General features: G+C 36.4%; 1 protein-coding gene across 1 annotated transcript; it reads right to left on the bottom strand.

Annotated features, from left to right (window-relative positions):
* Nucleotides 1–13,833: 13,833 nt before the first annotated feature.
* Nucleotides 13,834–22,060, bottom strand: LOC139986836 (uncharacterized). The gene is made up of 4 exons (XM_072002493.1): nt 21,907–22,060; nt 17,234–17,433; nt 16,482–16,625; nt 13,834–14,015 (listed from the first exon to the last, which is right to left on the bottom strand). Exons 1-4 carry the CDS (start codon nt 21,917–21,919, stop codon nt 13,929–13,931), a joined length of 444 nt encoding a protein of 147 aa, XP_071858594.1. The 5' UTR covers nt 21,920–22,060; the 3' UTR covers nt 13,834–13,928.
* Between the last annotated feature and the right edge of the window lie 211 nt (nt 22,061–22,271).

The following is a 22,271-nucleotide window of genomic DNA, read 5'->3' as shown; positions in this document are numbered from 1 at the left end:
CAGAGCGACCCTTTTATGTTTTACGGACAACCATTTTTGAGAAGCACGCATTTTCCCAAACGGACGGACAGAGAGTAACATTAAAGGCAGACAATATTACAGAATAGTTATTTAAAATTTTGAAGACTGACGTAGAAAGATCGGTAGCTCAGGACGTTGAAAATCGATTCTCGATTTTCAGATAAACATTGTACAAAACTTGTTATTTCTCGTTTATGTAATTTCTTGTTATTTATTGTTATAGGCGGATATCAAATGTTGTTTATTTTTGTATTTTATCTAATTACGTTCATAATAAAAAAAACTCGATTTTCAGACGTCAGAATCGATCCCTGACTTATCCCAAGAATAACAATATTACATACATATAAATAAAGCGATGACAATCGCTCGATATTATCGCTTCTAATATAATCAGTATGATTATAGTTGTATTTATGTTCTACCCATTGGATAAGTTTTTCAAAAATTATTTATAAAAGAAAGAAAGATACACGTATCAGAATATTTTTCACGAAAGACGTACATATGTAACGAAATAAGATACGTAAGTTAATCCTCGATTGTAATATAATCGAGGGAAGAACAAAACGGAAGTATGACCGTTTCGGCGTCGCTGGTGTCCTTGTCCACGGTTAGGTCTATAAGCTCGGGTTGTTCAGCGACTTTTGGTAGACATTGCGTGGCTTGGTCGACGAGCACCGTGGTTGGCTTGACAGCGCGAATACTTGGGACAGCGCGAGACGATATATCGGCAGCAGCAGCTTGCATCAAATCGGTCTGCGGCTTCTTCGGGGCCCTACGCCTGCGCGATTTCACTTCGGCCCAACAGCCACGCTTTATTTTTCCAGCGCGACGTCTTCGTTTTCTCTTAACTACGCGATCTGCGCACTAGAATTCGACGCGTAAACGAGTATGGAACAAACGGCGCAACGTTCGAATAAATTGTAATTATCACGCGGATACCTACATTCCAGTGCCGAGTGTCGCGGCAGCGCCCTGCAAAACTTATGCCACTAATGACGATGCAACGCCGCTTTGTGTAACTAAACGCACAAAAAGAAATCAAACTCGATGAATCGGAGGAATATTAATCTATTTCCTTTATTTAGGGGGTTGATGTTACTCTCGTTTAATCGTCACAAATATCGTTAAAGAATCGCTCACATAAATCGTCAGACGTTTGTCTACTGGTAATATTCATATTAGCACGTCACTATAGACATTGGCACCTAAACGAATTATTACAATTAATTATAATTACGTTTAACGATACGATCAGTTGTATAAACCTACCATGGAAAAACGTTTATAAAGAGGCGAATTGGCACACTGATCAAACAATGGTTGAACTAAATCACACAAAACACCTATGAATTAAAGAAAGTTGTTTCTGTCGTATTCTAGTTTAGCGACAGAGTAACGCGTGAGCACTGAACTTTGAAGTCACTTCATAACTGTTAAGACACTATCATTCACTAATTCATCGTTGTACGGTCAAGATCCGACGATGGACTGGGCTCCGACCGATGCAAGCTCCGTTATATGCATGGAATTGTAATAGGGTGGCTTCCTTGTAGTTCTAAACGGTACATAAAAAACATAAAAGACTAGAAAAATAATTCTGAGGGTTGTAACTTATCCGTTTTGCATATATCGGATGATTACGTTATGGGGCACTTGATCGGATAAGCGAGACCAAGCTCTACCTGCATACATCGGATAACTGGACCGCCAGACAGGCGCCATCGCTTGCATCCTGTTTATCACGGTTGCCAGAAGTACGGACAGCAGAGAGGGGTTTTGACGTAGCAAACAATAACAGAGGGAGAACAGACTAGTTCTTACCGAGGAGTCGGCGTCGATCGGCGTCAGCGTCGGTTGGTGGCTCCACGCTTTCAAAGCACGAAGCGAATTGAGCATATCAACAGCAAGTGCATAGATGGACGCTTGTTGATCGTGAGGTGACAATAATTTTCTATAGTTTTGTCGAATTTTGAAATTCCGATATGAATAAGGAATCAGGTAAGACAACTATTTAACACTGTTGTATCAATGTAATCTAAGAAATGATCGTGTTTTGAAGAATATAAATTATTTTGTTATGTTATGACACGCGAAATCGATCACTCGTTGTATACTTTAAAGCGATAAATTCCAAGACAGTGACTACGTCATTTTAGTTTTACGATTATTTGTTCTTTTCTCTTTTTAAATAGCTCTTTTAATGTATTTAGGCAGTGATGACGTGCCAGTACGGCTGAAAGAAGCTTTGCTATAGAAAATGAGTCGAGTAAGACGTTTAATACTTTTGCATCGGTTTGAATCATTATAGTATCTTAAATCAATTAACAACGAGTATTTTATAAATGGACAGTGGTAGTAGCTTGCTGTCTCCTGCTACAAGGAAAGTTCCTAAAAAGCAGGCATTCCGTAATGATCAATATGAAACTAAGGGTACAGCTTGCAGCGGTATCCTCGTAGCAAATAGATGTGAGCCGCTGAAGCACAATAAAAGAATGACCTATTTAGTAAATGTATGGGCAAGAAGTCTGAAAGAGGTAAGACATGGAGCAGAAGGTTCAACAACCTGCTCTTTGGAGAACAATGTAAAGAAAGCGGAATTGAGAGTTTCCACAAACGTTGTTGAACATAGCAGAAGTTTCTATTTATTCGGACATTTTTCCATTACATATTCAACATTCGGAAATCAACAATGGTGCAAAATATTTGGCTCGAAAGAAACAAAATATCTGCTCTCATTACAAAATATTATTAACAAATGCATAGTTTTAGAAATACCGGAAATATTACGAAACGTAACTTTCTCTGCATTGATAGATGAAAGGGACACGCACAAATGTTTTCTACACTCTTTAATAATAAACTATTGATTTAATTGCTAAGGAAAAATACTAAATTCAGACGCCAGTTTCACAGCGATCACCCCTAACAACACCATCATACATATAGTATAATGTATAATAATAACGTATAATATATAGTATAATGTATAGTAATCAGATAATGCTATGCCATTCTTACAGCACTGGAAGCTGTAAGAAAACCGAAACCTTACGAAATCAGGCTAAACTTCTCCAATCGGTAAAGGAATGTTTTGTACGAAGAATGTTAAGAACCTTCTCAAATTTATCCAAAGGAATAAATAGGCTCTACGATTTTATCTAAGTAGTACCAATCAGCAGATCGATAATGGCCCGGATGTCGGTGGGACGTTAATCTGTTAAATAAAAAAAGGCATACTAAATTGAAGTGGATGGAGAAAGAAGAACGAGCCCTTGACAAATCGCCTTAACAACAGAACCTACACTGGCAATAGGATTATCACTATGGTCCTGTCGCATCATCGATCACTGATCGAACGACTCTGTCGGTGATCGTTAGCGGAATTCGTTTTAGCCTAGAGCTGTTACAAAATTGTAATAAAAACTTATAATTATCCTTTTTCCCCATCTCTCTTGAATGTGGCGTAACTGGCTATTTTACGAATCTTTCGACCTCGGTGAGAGAGCGCAGTGGATGACTAATTACATTCACCGTGTTACCGTGATAAATAGTTTTGCGGAATTAATGCGATAACCGAAGTACTGTCAAATTATTTCCAAACAATAGCGAAAAGATAACGCTGGTTTGGTTGCAATCGTATCATTGGTATGCAGACGCAGAATTCATGCGGCGCACCGTGTTGAAAATGAACTGAATATACCGGATTCTGAAATTTTCGTAATAGAATCCGTATAAAGGATGTAACTCACGCGGGAGTTGATGGTGTCGGACGCGTAATTATTTAGGTGTTAATTGAAAGTGGAAATTATAACACGATTTACTTGTGCGCTTTTATTAAATCCAATAATATCGTATGTACGTAATGTTTTAAGCGAGTGATATTTCATTTTCAAATATGAAGCGTAGTTCTTTATCGAATAAGACTCATCTGTATCTTTAATACAATTTGTGAAACATTAATTTCTACTTTCATTCGCTGTTAAACAAAGAAAAAGTAAAATATAAATATATTATCAAGCTTTGCATATTATATTTATACGAATTATCGTGGAAGACGCTTTTAGAATTTTCTTTTAGATTTATAAATTATGTCTCGCGCTTAAATCAGTATCATCCACGCGTCGTACGGATATTTTAAAAGTTTGCACCGAAGGGCCAACGCGGGTTTCAAATGTACGCAGTGAACGTGTTAAGATAAAAGGATTCCACGATTTCGTCTTATCGTCACGTTTATGTATTTCCGACGGATATTGGATTTGATGAGTACATAAGTGCATAACAGCTTCGAAATCGTTCTACGTTTCATTTATAATAGACACACGCAATTAAAATTATAATTCTGTAAATTTATATATATATGTACTCGGATAATTAAAACTGTATACAAGTTACATATGTATATAAATTATAGCTTCCATAATTCAGTCGATAACAAAGTTTCCAAAGGAAATCACGTCTTCGAGGTGAACCAACAGATGACGCGTTAGGTCACCAATATGTGATATATATATGTGCATACCATATAGAACGTTGTATTACATGCCATACACATAATTATTACGATATCAATAGTACTTTGTGTGTTAAAGCCATTCAGTTTAATTAGAGATATTAACTCTTACAGCAAAAACAATTTCAATTATCTCAAGAGCATCCAAATTTTAGTTTTCGATGTAATTAGGAGGCGTGATAGAATATCGTCGCGTTAAGTTTCAGCTTTAGAAAAACATTTCGTATGCACCAACGTGCATTCACGTGTTCCAAATGTTATCTGTTTCAGCGTAAGAGAAAAGATCGAGATAAAATAATAATATTACCTTCAACCTTTTATAGTTCTTTAGAATTTCAACGTCTAACTGAGTTTTTATTTGTGCTTTACATTTTTTAATCATTTTTGTTTCAATACAATTGATTAATGTGATTTTGGAACTGAAATTAATTTAAGGTTAGAATTTCGTAGCTTTTTAATTTCGATATTATTGAACTATATTTTTTACGATTAAACTGCTCACCTCCTTATCGATAGATTACATTTATAGCATTGATCTTTCCATCGATCATCGAATATTATATAATATAATACAAAAGATATAGTATGGGAGAAAATATAACATATATACAAAATAAAGTACCATATACGGTAGAACTCTACTTACCCTAACTTGTCGGAGGACAAGCGGTTTATATAATCGGAAGAATCGTATAACAGAAGCCTATTGCCTATTTTACTTTTCGTTCGCATAACAAGGGTTGACGTGCAGCTAAGCGAATTGAACCAGAGACAGTTCAGTAAATCGATCATTGATGAAAATTTTGTTTGTAACAAACAAACTTCGGAAAAACGTAGTTCTACCGTAACGTAAAATAGAAAACAGTCGAGCATTCGGTTACGACAAGACGGTCGATCGATACGAAGCATCGAGCTTTCTTCTTTTCGTGCAATTAAAATAAAGAAATGCGACGGTGTTTTGCCGATGCAACTACCAAAACCAAATCGCGCGAATGCTCGTGAAAAATTCAAAGGCGGATTCGTAAATCGACAGATTCGAGTTTTAACCTTCGCGCAGTTAAACGGACAGTGCGACGAACGAACAGGGTGTCCAGAATAACTTCCTTGAAAACGCCAGCGGCGACGCCTGAAACCTTTGAATGGGGATCGGTGATCCAGCTATTGTTGTTAACCCCATGTCGCGTGCCGGCTGTGTGCCCAAATTCCACACCCTTCTCGCATTTCCCTACGTCCATTGTCCGTTATGGTAATTTCGCTGCAGCTCCCGTTGCAAGGCTGTAACTGAAGCACATCGTGCAAAAATGATGTCGATGAATACGATTTTTAGCTGTTATTATCACAGCTTGAGCTACCGTGAAAACACTATGGCACGAATGTACAGTCAGCCACGAAAATCTACCTATCCATCGAATTTTATGTATCTAACTTACCAAGAAACTTACAGACCAACGCAATTAGATTTCTGTTATTTATCGTTTATCGTCGAGTCACCTGGTGAGGTTTTTTTGGCTGCAGTTACATGTATTCTATAAATATATACACATTGAAATATTATTCATATGCGTAATTTGGTACAGCTACCTCGGTTGGTGTCGTCAACCCTCAACCCTCCGACTTTTAATTCTGAATATCGACCGGCAACCGCAACTTATTCTCGTTATACTTCTTATACATCTTATTTTTCTTCTTCTTCCAGAAACAAGAATATCACTATCACTGCTGTCACTATAATTGCCTTCCAAGTCAACAGCCACATCATTATAGATGCGAAAATCAAAATTGTCATCGTCGCTATTTATGTTTTCCTCGCAAAGATAATTCAGTTTTCTTCTCGACATAATTCGAACAGATGGGTTTACGATAAAACAGGTTCGGGTCCGACTGTCTTTACTGATCGCCTCTAACTGACCGAGGAGTATTATTTTTTATTTGTAAACAATCATCGACCCAAAAATATATTTGGAGTAGAGCGCGGCACATCGGTGGTACTTAAGAGGCAGACTTGGAGCGTTAATAATAAGTAAATAATACAAAAGTATAAATTTCTATTTAATTATAATGTTTTTGCTTATAAAAATTGTGGTTTAAGGATTGTGATATTTACGGAAAATGTAAATCCTTTTATACTGTATACAATTAAGCAATTTGAGTATGATTATTGAATGAGAAATTAATTTTATCATGCTTTCGTATATTCCTTCTGTATACTTATTTATTTATCGAGCTTTCGTTCTATAGAGCATACTCCGTTTCGACGATGAAAAATTAATTATTTCTGAACTGTAATGGTGTCCATATGCTTCATTGTATATGTCGATGCATAATAAATATCGCAATTATGACTCTAGACACATTTTTATACAAACAACAAGATCTACGTATGTCTACTAATATTTTTGACTGATTTGTCGATCCCATTCGCGATGTAAAAATGAAATTATCGTTTTATCGAGCAAAAGAATTTTTCTGTACCCTCACGTTTTTAAACGCAATAATTTGCTACAGGTGGAAAATGCATAAATTGAAATATCATTGCTGCTATGCAGCGTTAAGGGCGTGGAACGTGAGAGATGAAAAAATGGAAGCGACTAACGTGCTTTCATGCATTTTGTTTGCGTGAATAATATATGACCAATAGAATACATACGGGAACGTAAGCAGGTCGTTTTGATTCGTTATCCTTAGTCACGATTCTTTGCAACGAATATCAATGATGAACATAATAGAGGATCGTTAAAAGCATCGCAACAAATACAGAAGCACCTCATGTAAATCCCGTAACAATTTACATAGTCTTCGAAGCGTAACAAATCCGGTAAAAGATACATAAACCCATCACCGTAGTATTATAACACTACAACAATACGATAGTCTTATACTTCGCTTTGTATCCATTTTTAATATTCGAGCAATTTTACGCAGGAAGAAAATTCGCGAACCTGTTAATCGGAAATTAGACGATGAAAATTAAGAAAAATCTGTTCGCGTTGTCTATAATGTTGCGATGCTTTATCGAAGGAACGTAATAATAAATAGACCGTGCATATTTATGCAGATTCGTATTTTTATCGAGATGATTAAAAAAAATAGAATCCAGGTAGAAAATTCTTTTAGATACAGAGCATTATAATTTGGATATTTTATACAAAAGTATAATATTCTGGATATTTTATACGTTTTCACATTGTGCGTTTTGGCACCTTCACAAATGCATAAAAATCTGCAGTTTAATAATAAAGCAACTTGGGATTAATCGCTTAACGCGTTCACTGCGTTCTGCGTTCCAGTCGGCACATACTTTTACATTAGACTTGAATGTGCAACGTGAACTAAAAATCCCGAGATTATGAAAAAGTATCGCATAATAATTCATATTAAATATACACGTTGACTGTTCACGCCACAATGGCATACCTCAAAAATCACGATTTTAAGGAAAACGAGTTTGTACCGTTCGAATCGTTATGATTCTGTAAAAGCGTCGCGTTAAAGTGCCAAATTGGTATAAAAATGTATCGAGCTAACCCAAGGAGAAGAACGTTGCAATGTTCTTCTTTAACTCGATAAATTTACGCGTATCCTCCATTCTGTAACACTCTTAATGCGAAATTTATTCCGCGCTCAAGATTTATTTAACAGTGTGTAATTACTGTTGGAAGAAATATCAGCGCAACGATATTCTAATAACGCAAGATGCGATATTTAAAATTTTGATAAACTTGACGCTGTTGTTGCAATGACTCAACCGAGATATGTTACCGATGAGCCGAACCAATAGGAGCAACCATAGTAATGCAATAGCAAATCAAGTCTGTACGTGTAATAATTTAGGAGCTCGTTTACAGGACTCGACTGCTAAAAAAGTATCAACGATAACCAAGTTTTCCTTACAAGCGACTGGAAAGCAACAAATTTCTAGCTATTTCCTTGTTGCAGCGTATGATCGATACGTAAAGTTTCAGAATATAAAGAATATAAAATTATTCGCTATCATAGAGTCGTGCAGAAAACGAAAATCAGATCGTCAGAGATCGTGTTAACGCGGTTGTATCGAAAATTTGGAACACCCAGTATTGTCGAAAAGTCATTACGGATCTTGGGGTCTTGTTGGAGACGCGCGTGCATGTGTAGCCTGTAATGGCAGATGGCGTGGGGCCTGTGTGTCGAGCAGCTGCAGCTGAGAAAGAGAGCGGGCACTGGAGGAAGAAAAAAGAAGGGGAAAAAGAGGGGCTAAAGGCCGTGGAACGTATATACATACTTGCTACTCGTGTCGCGAGGACCACCCCAACCCCTATGATCCAGCGGAAGCGTACGTAGCTTTTACTCACGGGAAAAGCCTACGGAAGGGAACCTGTCGGTAGCAGCACTCGCGTCACCACCTTAATGGTGACCTCATCCTTGAAAAGATCACCGAAAAGCGGAAATGAGTCGTCCCCTTACGTCGAAAGAAATAAGTAGATCGCGAATGTACATGTATTTTTGGGAAATTGAAGATGCGTCTAACACGAAACGAAATGAAATACTTTTTTTTTTTTATCGTAAAATATTATTTCGTAATTGTCATCAAGATAGCTATCATCGTTTGTAAGATTAGATATTCTGATGTTACTACTGCTATTTTTAAAGTTGAGTAACTTTTTAAGTCTCGTCTGTATATTCTTTTAGTTTATCATTCGGATTGCACGAAACACGTTACCGTAGTTTTATTTCGATATATCAGCGACTATCGTAGTCCATAAATTGTACGCGAAAGTTGTAGCTATCTCCGTTTCTGCACTGGGAACCAAAATGACGAAAGTAACGTGAAATTTAATATACTTATTTATGGTGAAAAATGATCATACCGGAGTAGCGAAAGGTATGATTTAGTAATGCTATTAAGCATCGGTAATGGTATATCTACGGACGCACAGCTGATAAAACAATTCTTTATTAACGGGATTCACGAGTATCAGCAGCAGTAGCCACAACACTAGTGACAACAGCTGCAGAACTCTCGTCGATCGACGAGAGAGCAGCTGTTCCCCTTTACCGTTCCCGAATCACGATTTCAGTTCTGGTTCAAGTTCTGCTTTTCCTGTCATACGCGTATATTCGTTTCGGTTAGGTTGCTGGAAATTCTCAAAATAAATGTATCGGTCGAACGTTAGTTGAAATTCGATTCGTACACAACCGTGTAATATGTCGATATCAGCGTTCAATTTTAATGCTCGTAAATCTTTAATTATAATTATGTATATGGCATAAATATATGTATATAGCATAAATATATGTATATACATAATTAAAACGAATTTCAATAAAGGTATACGGATAGATTGCGGATACTTATGCAAATTTACACTTTTATGAACAGCGAGAGAAGCGGAAAGCTAAAGAGCGATATGTTTCACTCGCCAAATATTATAACGAGCACTATACCTGCTTCGGATATTTGTATTTCATTTATAGCTTTTAATTTTCTACAGACGCATAAACATCCGCAGTCTATTGCTTTCTACGTCAAGGTAAGAGCAAACGAAAAATTCAGTAAAAATTCGCTAAACGGATAACGTTTTAATGCCGCAAATACACAAACGGAATACGCAAGTTTCAGTTAGATTATGTTACTCCTTCTTCTTACTTGTTCGTTTAAGGTCGCGACTAAAAATTTGATTTAAAGTTTATAGATACGATCTAAACCGTAAAGGAATTATAATAAATTAAATTTCCTTTTCACCGATCACCAGGCTATATGTATTCCAATTAGCAGAAATGCTTATTTATGATAAGAGGTGAATCATGGAAACCTAATTCAGATGTAAGATAATAGCCTTGATAGGGTCGCCTTCTTTATACTCACGTAATGAGAATCAGTCTGGCTAGGATATGTACGTTTCATGGAGAACGAGGTGTCGTCACCGATATTCCTCCCCTGAAATGCAAGTGGTAGGCGATTATACTATATAGGAGGATGATCGGAAAGAGAACGCGTGTACGCGTGCACATCGTGTGTCGATTGGAACGCGTTTGCACGACCAGAGGAGGGACAAAGGTTGATTTAGCCCCTGTATCGAAGTCGCATTGTACTCGTCGTCTGATTCTCGTCTCGGTGCCAGCTGTTCCTATTTCTCGTCTCTCTTTCTCGTTCTAGCTTTTCTCCCCCTGAACGAAGCTTTCCTCGGAGCTTTCCTTTGTCGAGCATCATCCACGTTCGTGCCAGTCGATCCGTACCGAAATTAATCAAAAGGGAACGATCGCGAGCACGTGGACAACCCCTAGTGCTTGCTACTCAAACGAAACGCAGACGCCTCTCTCCGATCAAAATATTAAATAGCGCGACCAACCCTCGAGGGCACCGGCTCCCCAGCAATAAGAGGTGGTGGGGTTCTTGCTTATGAAGGGGGATTTGGGGTACCGACGTACGGCCACGTGCCAGCCATGGGAATATAATGCCGCAACGGCCACGTGCCCACCACATAACGGGTGTGTACTGAGAAAACGACCACTGGTTGCTTTCAACCGCACAGATGTGTTGTCTATGCGTTGCGCTCCCTTTCGTTTTCGCCATACATCCCTAACGCCCGACTCTTTCGTTTCAACTTCTCCCGCAGAAGCTTTTTCGTCGAACAACCAGCTTTCGCCTGCAACAATTTTTAAGCAGATGATTTCTTAGGAATTAAATATCTACGTATTTTTTACGTACTAAGAGTTAGGCTATTCCTCCGTAGCAAAAAATATTGCATTTCGGAATAAACACTACGTAAACCATGGTTGCTTGACCTGTACCAAACATGGGAGCCCATAGAATTCAGATGTCAGGCCATTTCACAGCTTCTACGAAGCGTAATTCGTTTTCTTTCCCGGATATTAATTAAGCTGTACAGCAGAGAAAAACCCGTCAGAATCCATTCGCTAGCTTTTACGCGATGCGAGCGCAGACAGACAAAAATCCCAAAAATTAGTTTTTTGGACTCCATGGCGTATGAGCTGTTTTCGGATGACTGCTTTGTTTCTTTTTATTCGATGTACAAGCACAATTCTTCTACTGTTTTACTAAACGTATAGATCGTATAATATTCACCTTTTTTTATTTATTTAATAAGTACGTAATGATAATTTTCTAGCAATTTTTTTCTCTTTGTCGTTTTTTTTGTTATTACACTTTACGATTTTCTTTGCCATGTAACAATCGGCGTTGTTCACTCTGTTCCCATTAATTATTTCGCACGTTCTTTGCCGTTTATCATATTCAGTGTGCCTTATTGGAGCCATATTCAAAGTCACGAACGTTCGAAAATACGCCCTGGGAATAATTTATATAACACACGCGATATTATTTAATATGAAAGTAGATTTTGAAACAATATGAAAATACAATATATATATATATATAGAATTTTCAAGTATTTATTACATGGTAAATTAAACAAAAATTAATATACGGTATGAATAGTTACCTGAAGCATATAACAATCGTTAAAAGTGGTCCTACTAAATACCACTAATTAACTAGCACTAATTAATGTTGTGAATGATCGTCTGTTTGAATTTCTGCAAAATACATAGTTGTACCAAATATCTCACAACCAGAAGTTTACCGATGTAATTGCTACAGTTGGGTATAATTACGGCGCTAATGAAAGTTCAAAATGTACGTAATATGTCTGTACTTGTTAGAATAAATTATGGATAATGAAGATCCAATCAACGGTGCTAATAGGAATGATTTCTTAAAATTGTGTTCAGTTAAATAGTGTGGTTCAAGTGTTCTTAAATAAATCAGTTGGATTGATTAGCAGTGAGGTTCCATTAGAGCGTTGGATACGTTAGAGAAAGGTCTTTAATGGACTTTGAAAAATTGATTAACGCGGGAAATAAAATTTGACACAACCGCTAACGATTTAGAACAACTACGTTAAAATGTGCTGCAGTTAGGGGTTGAATAATGAAAAGAGGGAGAGCACGCTACCTAGTCATCTGTTGAATAGGGCGGCAACAGGACCCAGGCTCCCTTTTTCTCATTGCGTTAACGAACTGCCGATAAATTACTTTTCTCGGTATATTAATCGAGCTGTCGAAGGGTAGATAATACGTTAATGCATCCGTTAAAATCTTTTTTGAGAAAGCATTGCTAAAGTTTATGTTTTATAACATCTGCTTCTCTTTCCACGTGAATTTTCCCACGTTCCTGTTAAAACAAAATGTAATACATTTATTCAATTTCTTTTAGATTAAGTATAATTATTTATAACCAGAAGAGAAATCTGTTCTGCATTTATCTGTTAATGTATAATGAATTTAATTTAACAATTCGGTTTTAACAAGGATCGTATACCGATTGAAGTTGCAAGAATACTTTCTAAGTTGCAAATCATTAATTTCATTCGAACGAGTATCTTAAATATTAAACTTCGAAGATACAAGGTACGTTAAAACTAATAAACGTAAATATGTCAATGAATAAATTATTAAATTAAATTAATTTGAGTCGATGATACTTTACGTATATCCGTCAGTTGTCTCTTGTGCACTGTAGAGTTTTTAAGATGCAAATCATTAATTTCATTCGAACGAGTATCTTAAATATTAAACTTCGAAGATACAAGATACGTTAAAACTAATAAACGTAAATATGTCAATGAATAAATTATTAAATTAAATTAATTTGCGTCGATGATATTTTACGTATATCCGTCAGTTGTCTCTTGTGCACTGTAGAGTTTTTAACTTTTCATTTATAACGATATTTTATTTATAATTATAATATAGGAGGGGAAAATAAATTATTTCTGTTCAACAAATTGTATTTTAATAAATGTTGAAAATAATTAAATAAGATAATAGGAAATGATAAATAAACAAACTTGAAAAGTAATCCAGTTTATTAAGAATTCCTCTGAATTTTTCGAGGTTGCGTGAATATGTGTCGAGAATATCCTTAATTACAGATGTTTGTATTTTTATCGTTATTACAAACGTGTAATTTCTTCGGTTACTCGTAATTTCATTTATTAAGTCACTTTGTCGTAAATTAATATGTATTTATGCATTCCACATAAATTATATAATTTCTACGTTATTTTTGCAGTGTTTGTACTTATAGCTTACTTATAGCGTACTTATAGCTACTATCGGTACATTAATACATTAATTAATACATTAATAAGCACATATTAAGAATTTTTGAATTTGTTACAGTCAGTTTGTAATGAACTTTTTTTTATAATCATAAAGTATATAGCAAATATGTAAATAATGAAATTTCCAGCGAAATCGTGCAGCGCATTATGTAAGTAAAGAGCTGTATCTTCATATACTTTGATAATAAAATTATATTTATCTACAGTTGAGTGCAAATTTAAATAGTTTCACCGTTCAAGAAATTTAACGTTTCTTACATACAGACAGATTAAGATAATACCAGCACTTCGTAATCTCTAAATGGGATTTCCCTGCCTTCATAAGGTACGTACAATACTCCGTGAGTTCTATGTACCTGGAAAGAAAAATCTAATGTAACAGAGGCACAAGTAAGTTGTAGCGAAAAGCAAAGAAATACGTAAAACTTGGAAGAAGAAAATGTGAGATTGTACAAAATCTTGTGCGATATATGGAAACTATCTCAGGACGGATTATATAACCCGATTATACAAGGAATAAAAATCAGGAAGAAAGAATACGTTTTATTTTGTTTGAGGACGCCTGATTGCTCGATAAAACCAAGTTAGAAAATTTGTTGAGTATGTGTGCACTCCCAGTGTCGATCGGCTTAGTATTATTATTATCGAGTGATTACTTCAAGATTTTTATAAGTAATAAAATACTGGGTAATAAGTTCGTTCAATTTTATCCAGTAATATACCTTTACGGGAAAGAAAAAATGCAAACATCTAAGTTGTTTTATGAAAGATTTGCTCTAGTGTAAGACGTTGCTTGGGAAATATAATTATTTACTTATTTATATACATATTATTTAAGACACCAAATCGTCAGCCCTGTATATTAAAATAATAAAATAATTAACACAAATAAACAGCGCCACTAAACGTGACAGTAAATCAAATGACTGTCGATAAGTCGTGCATTAAAATTAATGTAATATCGTAGGTGTATTTAGGTTTAGTTAATTATTTAATCAATCGTAAGTTTGATTAGTCGTTTTAACAATACCTGACTATTTCCACTCTCGTACTCTGCGTTAAACTTTCGGAAAAATGAAGTTACGACAAAGTTCGAAGCACCTTGAATAATACGGAACTTTGGTTAAACGGGACTTGGATAACCAAAACTTCACTGTATATTAAACTAAAAGTCATCAATCATCCATGTTCGCTTACGTGGAACCTGGAACCTATTACAGATATCCTTGCTATGGTCCCGCTATTTATGTGCCCATGGCCAAATGTCGCATGCACTTTTAAGTTAGTGGAGAAGCGAGGATAGAGATAATTAATGTGACTTAAGGAAAAATAAATAGCATATGTTCAAATACTGAATCTCAATTATACTCATGCCAATTTTGAAATGAATCGGTTCGGTAGTTGAGGCGTGATCGAAGGACAAACACGAAACATTTCATTTTTATATACGTTAGTATATAATGCATATAAAATATAAAATATAAAATATAGAATATAGAATATAAAATGTATATAATTTTTATATACATTTGTAGAGAAATGAGATAAATAAGTTAGTTAGAGAAATAGTATCTAGTACTCGAGGTACATATTCTTTTAAGATAAACACGAACGAACTTATCACTCACTTACCATACATATAGTTGACAAGGTGTTATTAGTTGGAGTTCATCGTGATTCATTACGTAAGAAGATAGTAAAACTTATTATTAGTGCAAAGTATTCGAATAAATCCGACTATTGTTACATGCACGATCGAAACCCGAAGAACCACAGGTGTGTTATCTATTAATTATCGTGAAAGTTTCAAACGTAAAATATTTGATGAAAGTATGTTTCGTGTCATAGTTTTTGACAAGTTACGAAGGATGGAATCTTCGAATCGCTGGGAGTCGAATGCGACTAAATTCCAATGCTTCTGCCGAAATCTTTATCGCGTTCCAACTAACAGTTGGGACAGTTAATATTATCTCTGTTTTAACGTATAATCAGAAAAAAAAGAATTTTTTACGAGTGTTTATGATTTCTTATCGCGTCCAACCGGAAATATATATATTTGATTTAGATTTTCTATCTCGATCTTTTTTACCCATCGCTCGTTGTTCCTCCAAAACTTATTGACAAATAAAGTTGAAAATATAGATGTATGTTAACATATATATTACAAGTGCAGTCCGCAAGGTATACAAAGTCCGTTTCGCTCGGACAATCAAGAAGAAGAGCAAACAAATGGTCCGCTGTCGTGTGAACGAAATTGTCCACCACTGAATGAGCAGACTCGATAATTGTTATTTCTTTGCGAACTTTGTCAGGTTTAGAGTGGGCATTGTGGATGATGATAAATCCGTGTGGGCAGCTCCGCGCTACGTTGTTCCTGTTTTATTCGTCTCAATTGTACCATGTTTTCTGAAACGAAGTATCGGTATGGGGCCAGGAACATAAAAGTTTTGCCAGCTCCTTCGTCGATGGCGTCGACGCGACGCGACGTGACGCGACCAACGGTGCACGCGGCCACTTGTGCTTGGAAATTATTATCGCTCGTGCTTTTCCATGCGTTGGGGTTTCCCTGGCATCGGTGAAACAGTTGCCAGCCGGCTCACACTGGCCGAAGATTTTTATATGCCTAACCTCGTATCGATGCTTTGCTACCTGTACGTCAACGCACGTGAATATTTTCAACTTCGTTCGTTAATAATTAATCGTTAGGGAATAACGAACGAGCGGCTAAAATCTTGTGTATGTTAGTTACAAAGTGTCCTTTGTAAGTGTTTGATCGATGTTTCCACAAACTGCATTGAAATGTAAATAAAAAGTGAACTTACTTTTCCCACGCATGGTATACCATTTTGAAAAGCACGGCCTACGTAAAGCATTTCTCCTTCCACCGTTTTTCCAGCTTCGACCGCGTGAGTTGGAACGCGACCGTTACTCGCGTGGACCCAATGGAATTCGGCGGGCATCAAGATCTATTACGAGAATAAGTATCTTACAACTATTTGCATAGTTTCATCGTTTAGAAATACGCTGTTTAGAGGGGTCGGTAAAGGGGCACGATTGTCACCCTTCTAATCTTCTTCACACTCAAACAAATGGCCTTAAACGAGACGCTAGCATAATCGAATCGGCAGAAATTGATTTCGATAAATGTGATCCAGCGTATCGCGTAGTAAATAAGGGGCACCTAACGTACCACCACTTGCAAGTAAGTGGCTGCTTATTTATGCAAGCAAGTATATTCAAAGAGCGAAACGAATGTCACCAATCGATACATGCTATCTTATACGTTTCTCCGTTTCATCTACCAACTATCAACGATAAATGCTCTCCTTTAAATATTTTATACGGTTTTGCATATTATGTGCATTCTGTTTATTCGCAAATAAGTCACGTATTACGTATCTATCTGTAAAGTTTAACCAACATCGGTGTGTCATACTTGAGCGATGTTGTAATAAGTATTTAATATTAAACATGAATATTTTACTCAAATTCGATTAATAAACAGATATGCAAGCGGATAAAAGCCCGTCCTTCGAAATAGAAATAATATCGTTTAAACATCGTTTAGTTTTACCTCGAAGTCATGCTTCATGTGTTCACTGCCGTTGTGACAGACATAGGCAACGCCATGTTCTGGCTTCACCTTCGCAGGAAGCATATCACCATGATGCAAGGCACGTCCAACAACAAGATTCAAGCCATCCAAGTCCTTGCCGACACAGATCATTCCCGGTACGAAGTAGCGAGCACCCGTGAATCTAACCCATTTATATCCTGCAGAAGTAGTCGGTATCAGTGAACCTGAACATGGAAACTATCTCTATAGATAGAAATCAGATTGTTAGCAGCGACATTTTCGATCGAATATCTCACAGGTCGCGAACTTAGTTGGTTAGACCAGTCTTGTGAATCACGTTGAATTTATCTATTGCCAATTCCAGAGTACAAATTCCAGTAATCAATGGTTATTGATTCGTTACAATGCAGTAGCTCACGAATGTGTTCCTACACTTGTCGACATCGTTTATCTTGGAATTTAGCGCAGCAGTAAAGTAGATGTTCGATGGTGTTGTTGGTGTTGCAATATTCACAGGATTCAGGATTCTCTTTTTGACAAGGTCCGAATGTGTAACGTTATAGTGATCCGTGCCGAGTCTACTTCTTCGTGTCTGTTCTTGTTTCTTCTGGATTTATTTGTTTAAGAAGATATTGCGAACAAAGGCATTCGAACCGAAAATCATTCACAATATCGCTAAGTCTCAACGTCAAGTGGGATCATCTCTTACGCTCTTTATATACTGGAGGTGACTATTCGCACTGTATACTAGTTTTTTAGTATATATGAGATTACAGCGAATCTTAGATCGTCTCAAAAGCTTCTTTCGTTTTATGTGGGAATAAGAGATGCGCGGCATTTCTTGTTTTATATTATTTTATTAAATCATTTATGATCCACTTTGTAACAGTAGATCAAAATGGAAAAAATCTTTCGGGACAACCTAATGTTTTGTAACTTGTATATGCGTGATTCTGCAGAAGTGGAAATTATTTCTCAGTGATGTTGCCCGCACACTTTCTCATTTAATTTACGAATGACATATAACAAGCTTCATGTATGACACAGGACACGCTAATATCGATAGAATTTGTGGTCAGACAAATAAATAGCTGTTTGTGATTTCATCTGTATATTTTTAAAAACTCTTTACAAGGACTGAGAAGGTATCCAGGAGGCTGATAGTCCGATAAAAGTCTAGTGTATCATATTTGAAACAAACATACTCGAAACCTTTTACTTAAAGAAACAAATATTTCCTCACGCTTTTTATTACGAAGCATTAGTTGGAAGATAATTAGCCTTCCCAGGGATTATCACTATTCGATTCTGATATTAAAAAGAAAGTTAAATGCCACTGTTACATTTACGTTACAGCAAATAAAGCTCAGTAAAAATAATAAACCTGGAATATAATACGAACCGTGAGGCGGAAAGGTTGGTAGCTTGGAAGGTATGATTGTCCTACAAGAATGCATAAATTTAGCAATCCCAGAATGCCCGTTAAAACCTGTTAAAATAAATATCACTCTTTCAGAAATTACTTCACAGATGTGTAAAAGTGGCGACAAAGATTGTAAATCTTATTTATCAATAAAACGAAGTTGATCGAAATAAAAGTAAACGATATGAATAATAAATATCACTACTGTAAAATATATATAAAAAAGAAAAATTAGTACATAACTTCGAATTCATTCACCGATCATGGGTTGCAGAGTAAAGTTTGCAACTGTGGCATAGCAGAGGACTGAGAATTTCATGTGCAAGAGATAATCTCTGGATATAAATATCAGGCCTGTAAGTATGAAACCGGAATTTGCCTATAGATGGCCCTAGCTGATAATGTAGTTATCACTAAACTGCGTCATTGATGCCAAAAGTCTTTGTTGACATCTCACAAACATTTTCGACTCAGAACAATACAAGTTTCATACAACAGTACAGTTTGTAATAGCGTTGAACATGTCGAATTTTGTGCCTGGAAACTACGATTTGCGGACAGCATTGATCTTCTGTTACCATTTGAAGAAAACTGCTGCAGAATCGTATCGAATGCTTGTCGAAGCTTACGGTGAGCATGCTCTTGGTAAATCACAGTGCTTTGAGTGGTTTAAAAAATTCAGAAGTGGCAATTTTGACGCGAGGAACGAAGAACGTGGAAGACCACCGAAAAAGTTTCAAGACAGAGAATTGCAAGCATCGTTGGACGAGGATGACGCTCAAACGCAACAACAACTCGCTGATCGATTAAACGTGACACGAGAAGCCGTCTCCATACGTTTGAAAGCCATGGGAAAGATCCAGAAGGTGGGAAAATGGGTTCCACGTGAACCGAACGAAAGTCAGCAGGAAAACCGAAAAACCACTTGCGAAATGCTGCTCGCCAGATACAAAAGAAAGTCATTTCTCCACCGAATTGTGACTGGCGATGAAAAGTGGATATATTTTGAGAATCCCAAGCGTAAAAGATCATGGGTAGCTCCAGGCGAACCACCGACATCGACTACAAGACCAAATCGCTATGGACGGAAGACAATGCTCTGTGTTTGGTGGGATCAGAAGGGTATGATCTATTATGAGCTGTTAAAACCTGGCGAAACCGTTAATACCGAGCGCTACCGACAACAAACGATCGATTTGAATCAAGCTTTGCGTGAAAAACGACCAGAATATCAAAAAAGGCAACGCAAAGTAATTTTGCTTCGTGATAATGCACCATCGCATACAGCAAAACCGGCCAAGGAAACGATTGAAGCGTTCAGTTGGGAAATACTTTCGCACGCGGCTTACTCACCAGACTTGGCTCCGTCCGATTACTATTTATCTGCATCGATGGGACACGCACTTTCTGACCAGCACTTCACTTCTTACGAAAATGTACGAAAATGGCTCGATGACTGGTTTGCCTCAAAAGAGCGACAGTTTTTTTGGCGTGGCATCCACCAATTGCCAGACAGGTGGGAAAAATGTTTAGCTAGCGATGGGCAATACTTCGAATAAAATATTTTTAATCATTTTCATACAATAAACGTGTATTTTCTATACAACAATTCCGGTTTCATATTTACATACCTGGTAAGTTAAATTGATAGTTCTTCGTAATTTTCCTATGAAGTCACAGTTACCATCTTTCTCTGTCATACAAATATAATATAATTTAACGTTTTCAGCCGTTTGCAGTCAGAAGCGTTGCTCTGTAACTGCATAGTTACTTAAATAGACGACACCGGCAGATCCGGCAAACGACATCGATTGATAGCTGAAACCAAGGTCCCTAATTTTGTATTAACATAGCGAGAGGGTCGAGGAAGATGGGCGTTTCAGAAATTGCTCGGGCTTATCAGTGGGGATAAAAAAGAGATATCTCGAATAATACGTGACGATGACTGAGCAGTGCAATTGCATTCGATCGTCCGTAAAACGATACATACTGACGTTTCCATCAGATAATGATGAAACTTTTGTATTTCTGATTTCTTTAAAATTAAACTTCCACCGACGTATTTGTAAGATGCTTTTAATTAAAATGAGACTAAACTTAATGTAGTTTAAATCGCATTTACATATATATATATCGGACTGGACATTGCACTTACCAGAAAAAAATGTCCAGTCACACTGGACATAGGACCGCAAAAGGTTCAGAATGCTAAAAAGTGAATACTGCAAGAAATTCCCACTTCTGTAGAATCACTCGTGTATATTTTCAGATTGGGTTCAAACTTTGCCAATATAATCCTGGCAATAGCATCTCTAATGAACGTCAAAGTGTTTTATATAGCATAAACAGTGTACACGTAGGAGTTTTTTTATGTATGTTAAGTATACAAATATTTTTGCAAGAAACTGTAAGTACGTGTGTAAAGGGAATGACGTACAGGGTGATTGTTAAATGTAAATTCGAGATCCGTTTTTCAAAGCACTTTGCAGAATCTACTTATCGAATCAAATAAATCGTTTTCTCAGTATGAGTTACGTTTGTCAGAATACAAATTTTTGTGCCAATTTTAAGGCTAAAAACTTTATCAGTATGATAAAGAAGGCACATATAACGATAAATTTAATCGAGGAATAGATGACGAATCTGTTAAGCGACAAGTTGATCGTTTAACCAGAAAGTCGATACGAATTTGTTAACATTATACAAACGGCTTTCCATACAAGGCGATCCGTAATTCATGGTACAAATGGTAACACGGAGAATCTATGGCTGTAAATAAGACGAAAATCAATGATAACAAGATTGCAATGGACGCGTGGTTTTTGAGAAAATCGAATTTGAACATTTGTCAGGAAATAGACAAATATGAGCTGGACAGTTGAAAGCGAAGGATCATCGGATGTTCACGTGTATGGCCCTGTAACGGAGAAAATAGAATTGGACAAATTTTCAAATTCGATTTGCTCAAAAATGTGACTTTAGACAAAAAGATTCTATTCTACGCATTTGTAATCAAATTTACGTATATTTTGCAAATTTTCCAAATCGATTTTCTCGAAAACGAAGTCCCCGATGCACATTCGCAAAATTAAAGTAATTATCTGAACAGTTATGTATTTATCATAGCCATTTTATCACCTGTTATATCGTGCGCATGAAATGCATAGTATTCGTAAGATACACAACAAATGGGTATCGATCTAAATATATTAGAGAAAATAAAATGATATTTCAAATAGTTACTTACCATGGCCGTCCATTCTGACTTTAGTAACAGAACTTGCGTAAAACACAGAATTTTCTTGAATCGTGCGAACGCTTACGGTTGCGAAGAGACACTTTGCAATATGTTTAACGTTATGGGTGTGAACGTAATCTCATCCTCTTTTAAACGGAACTATCTTATCGTAAATGAGATACGAGCAGTGTTTATGATATAAACACCGATCGGCGATTATGTTTCCAAGAAATATGTTAAAGAAATGTTTTTATAGATATTTTGTTTTTCAAGCCTTTAAATTACTAAGAAAAATTTTGTCTGAGAAAGGAAAAAGAAGATAAAAAGTGAAGAGGTCTTTTAATATATTTTTCAGTAGAAATGCGCCAAGCTTT

This window comes from Bombus fervidus, chromosome 4 (assembly GCF_041682495.2).
Source record: "Bombus fervidus isolate BK054 chromosome 4, iyBomFerv1, whole genome shotgun sequence".
In the NCBI taxonomy this organism is placed as follows: Eukaryota; Metazoa; Arthropoda; class Insecta; order Hymenoptera; family Apidae; genus Bombus; species Bombus fervidus.
The sequence above is the reverse complement of the archived record's forward strand: the minus strand, read 5'-3'. Positions and strand labels throughout refer to the sequence as shown.

What these genes read in the sequence shown, in the direction of transcription:
- LOC139986836 (XM_072002493.1), bottom strand. An exon ending in ACATGAAGCATGACTTCGAG is followed by an intron (nt 16,626 to 17,233) that starts GTAAAACTAAAC and finishes TTCTCGTAATAG; the next exon opens with ATCTTGATGCCCGCCGAATT. An exon ending in GTATACCATGCGTGGGAAAA is followed by an intron (nt 14,016 to 16,481) that starts GTAAGTTCACTT and finishes TTTTCTTTCCAG; the next exon opens with GTACATAGAACTCACGGAGT.